Source organism: Gopherus evgoodei, chromosome 11 (genome assembly GCF_007399415.2).
Source record: "Gopherus evgoodei ecotype Sinaloan lineage chromosome 11, rGopEvg1_v1.p, whole genome shotgun sequence".
NCBI lineage: Eukaryota > Metazoa > Chordata > Testudines > Testudinidae > Gopherus > Gopherus evgoodei.
The window spans coordinates 37,790,587-37,793,320 of NC_044332.1; the positions used below are offsets into that span (position 1 = coordinate 37,790,587).

Sequence of the window (2,734 nt, forward strand, 5' to 3'; positions counted from 1 at the left end):
GCTAACACAAGCAGACAAAAATAACCCGTTTTCACTTCACTTCTACACATTTGTTCTGAGGTGTTATGGAAATGAGCAAGTGTTTTCATCACACTCTGAAATGTAAAGCAGCACAAAAAGTTCACAAATACTAGCCTCCCTAGTTTAAATAAAAGACTAACCAATAGATTTCTGTCCTGAATTTGCCCAGATGCATAATCCCGAAATTGTATGGGGCAGAAAAGGCAACAAAAACAAAATACCGGAATAAAGCATCAAATCTCAACTTTAAAATTCAAAATTGAACATAGTTTCATTTTCAATGATTTATTAATTTTTTATGGACCGAAGATCTCACGTCATATTTCCCCACTTCCCACTACCTGTAAGAAGAGTTTTTAGGCTGTGCTAATGTAGGTTATTCAAATGAAGTCCGAAGTATTGTCATTTTGTCTCCTTTGTACAATAGCACCTTAAAGCAAGATGACCCTCTTGAGTCTTTAGCTGCTACATGCAGGCTCTGCTTGGATAACGTCAGTTATGAACAGTACTGTTCCGAATCAAAGGATGAAATGGAAAATTTCACCTCTTCTATAAAGTTGTCAAGTCAGTGTGATGGTCCTTGGAAACAGTCTGTAAATGTTGGTTTGAACCAGATGAAGAAGACCTACCCTTAGTGTTGGGCAGTTTGTGGTCTTTTTTCCACTTCATTCTTCTATTCTGAAACCAGATCTTGATCTGGCGTTCAGAGAGACACAAAGTGTGGGCTATTTCAATACGACGACGCCTAGTCAGATACCTGTTAAAATGAAATTCTTTTTCCAGTTCTAGGACTTGCTGCCTTGTGTAGGCTGTTCTGGAGCGTTTAGGTTCCCCTCCGGTGTAATTGGGATTCACTGAGGAAAAAATACGTATAACTTTAACAATCTAATCTTGGCTTTCTAGTTACACTTCATAAAACAAACCTTACAGGCAACCATGTGGCTGTTATGTCTGATCACATTTCCTTACAACAGACGTGCATGTTTCTTCCTTCTTTATATAGAGAGATACTCTGGAAATCTCTACCATGCTCCTAAAATGGAGTTTTCTCCTGCACAGAAAAGAGCCACATGGCCAGCGGCCTATTTCCTCTGCCATAAAAATTTATGACGAATGTAATTGGCTACCTCAGTTTAAAAACCTCATCTCTTACTAGTCTTGGAAGGACTTTAGCAAACATCGAACCGGATTAGTTTAATCAGAGTAGAAGAGCAAAGTAAGAAGATAATCCTTACCCGAGTTAACATGGACTTTCTTCATCCAGGGATAAACTACTGCTGGCTGTTTAATTGCTGACCCGTTTGGGGTTTTGAGGTTTTGCTGCTGGCTGCAGGCTCGCGAGTTGGATATTGGAGGCGGCAGACAATGCTCTGATTGACCGGGGAAGTGGCTCGGTGGGCCGGATTGCTCCTGTCCATGACCCCGCGGCTGCACTGCAGAGTCTTGGGCATTGGCACAGCTAAAGGGCTGCTCGCTGTAGTTTGACCGTGGATAGATTCCCTGATGCTGAAAATCAGAGCCTTGCGATGCACTGTAATAGTCGGAGCCCTGCTCAGCTAAGTAGTTATTCTGTAAATATTCCTCGCAAGGAGGAAATTTAGGATCCACATACTTAGAGTTCACCATATACGAACTCATGGCCATTAATTTCTGAAGGTAGAAAATACTAATTTTTCTCGTGTTGTCTTTTTTTCTCCTTCCATAGAGCCCTCCTACTTGCTGTCAACTGAATAAAGTTAGGCAGCCATGTGACTGGCTCAGCCAATGGGGAGACAGGGAGTTTATCACCGGATTTGTGTGCATCTCATAATTTCCACCAATTTAACTAAATAATATACGTGTAATCAAGTGACCAAAATTCAATATAGTTTATTTTCAAAAGCAGATATTAATATGTTAAGACTATTCATCAAGCGGTGACCGCTTCATTGACCCTCAGGTAAATCAAGCTTTTTGTCTGAATTGACTTTTCTAACCTTTGATGCCCTTTAGTCTAATTCACCAGCAATAATTTCAAACATGGTTTATTACATTTGTCAGGCAAAATATCGAAAGAAATAAAGATCGAGAAGCTAAAATAGCATTCAGAGGAAGGATATTGATAAGGAAACAAGAAAAAGAAAAGACATCAAAGAAGAGGGTAATATGATGTACAATAGATCTGTCCTGTCTTTGTCTTGCAGAGGTCATTCAAAAGTTACCAGAATCTAGTTCTGTTGAATAAAATTAGGCAATCAGTAACTTCTACTTCACTTTGCAAGCCTGAATATTAAAAAAAATCACGCAGATAACAAGGAAACATTCATTTTTAATCACTAAAATCCAATCAATTGAACTGGAGATGGCATTTAACTTTATGTACAAAATTCACAGATGTAATTAGATAAATGCAGTCTTCATTCATCAATAGCGTTCTTGGGATACAAGTAAATACCTTTCAGTGTTTCAAATCCTGCTGGTGCTATTGTCATAAATATTTGGATGAAATCTGTATACTTGATAGGAAAATTTTGCTAACATCTGGCATATCAAACTAACTTGTTAAGTGTCTTTTAAAAGATTCATTACTTAATTGGTATTTTTCAGAAAATTAGTATTGCTCATGTGAATAACGTTTTAAATTAACAGACTATTAGTAATAGTTACTATTGAACAACACAAATAGATATTAAGCATTGTTCTACTGAGTAGTAAATATGATAGAGGCAGCAAA

The 2,734-nt window shown here is 37.9% G+C and overlaps 1 protein-coding gene across 1 annotated transcript; it reads right to left on the reverse strand.

Annotated features, from left to right (window-relative positions):
- Window positions 1-570: 570 nt before the first annotated feature.
- Window positions 571-1,731, reverse strand: HOXD4 (homeobox D4). The gene is made up of 2 exons (XM_030580257.1): window positions 1,257-1,731; window positions 571-875 (listed from the first exon to the last, which is right to left on the reverse strand). The coding sequence occupies exons 1-2, from the start codon at window positions 1,663-1,665 to the stop codon at window positions 571-573; spliced, it is 714 nt and encodes a 237-aa protein (XP_030436117.1). The 5' UTR covers window positions 1,666-1,731.
- Window positions 1,732-2,734: the final 1,003 nt, after the last annotated feature.

Bases quoted from the DNA above. Each gene is read 5' to 3' on its own strand.
- HOXD4 (XM_030580257.1), bottom strand. From the start codon at position 1,665: ATGGCCATGAGTTCGTATATGGTGAACTCTAAGTATGTGGATCCTAAA. The intron at 876-1,256 runs GTAAGGATTATC...TTTTTTCCTCAG, and splicing joins GAAAGTCCATGTTAACTCGG to TGAATCCCAATTACACCGGA.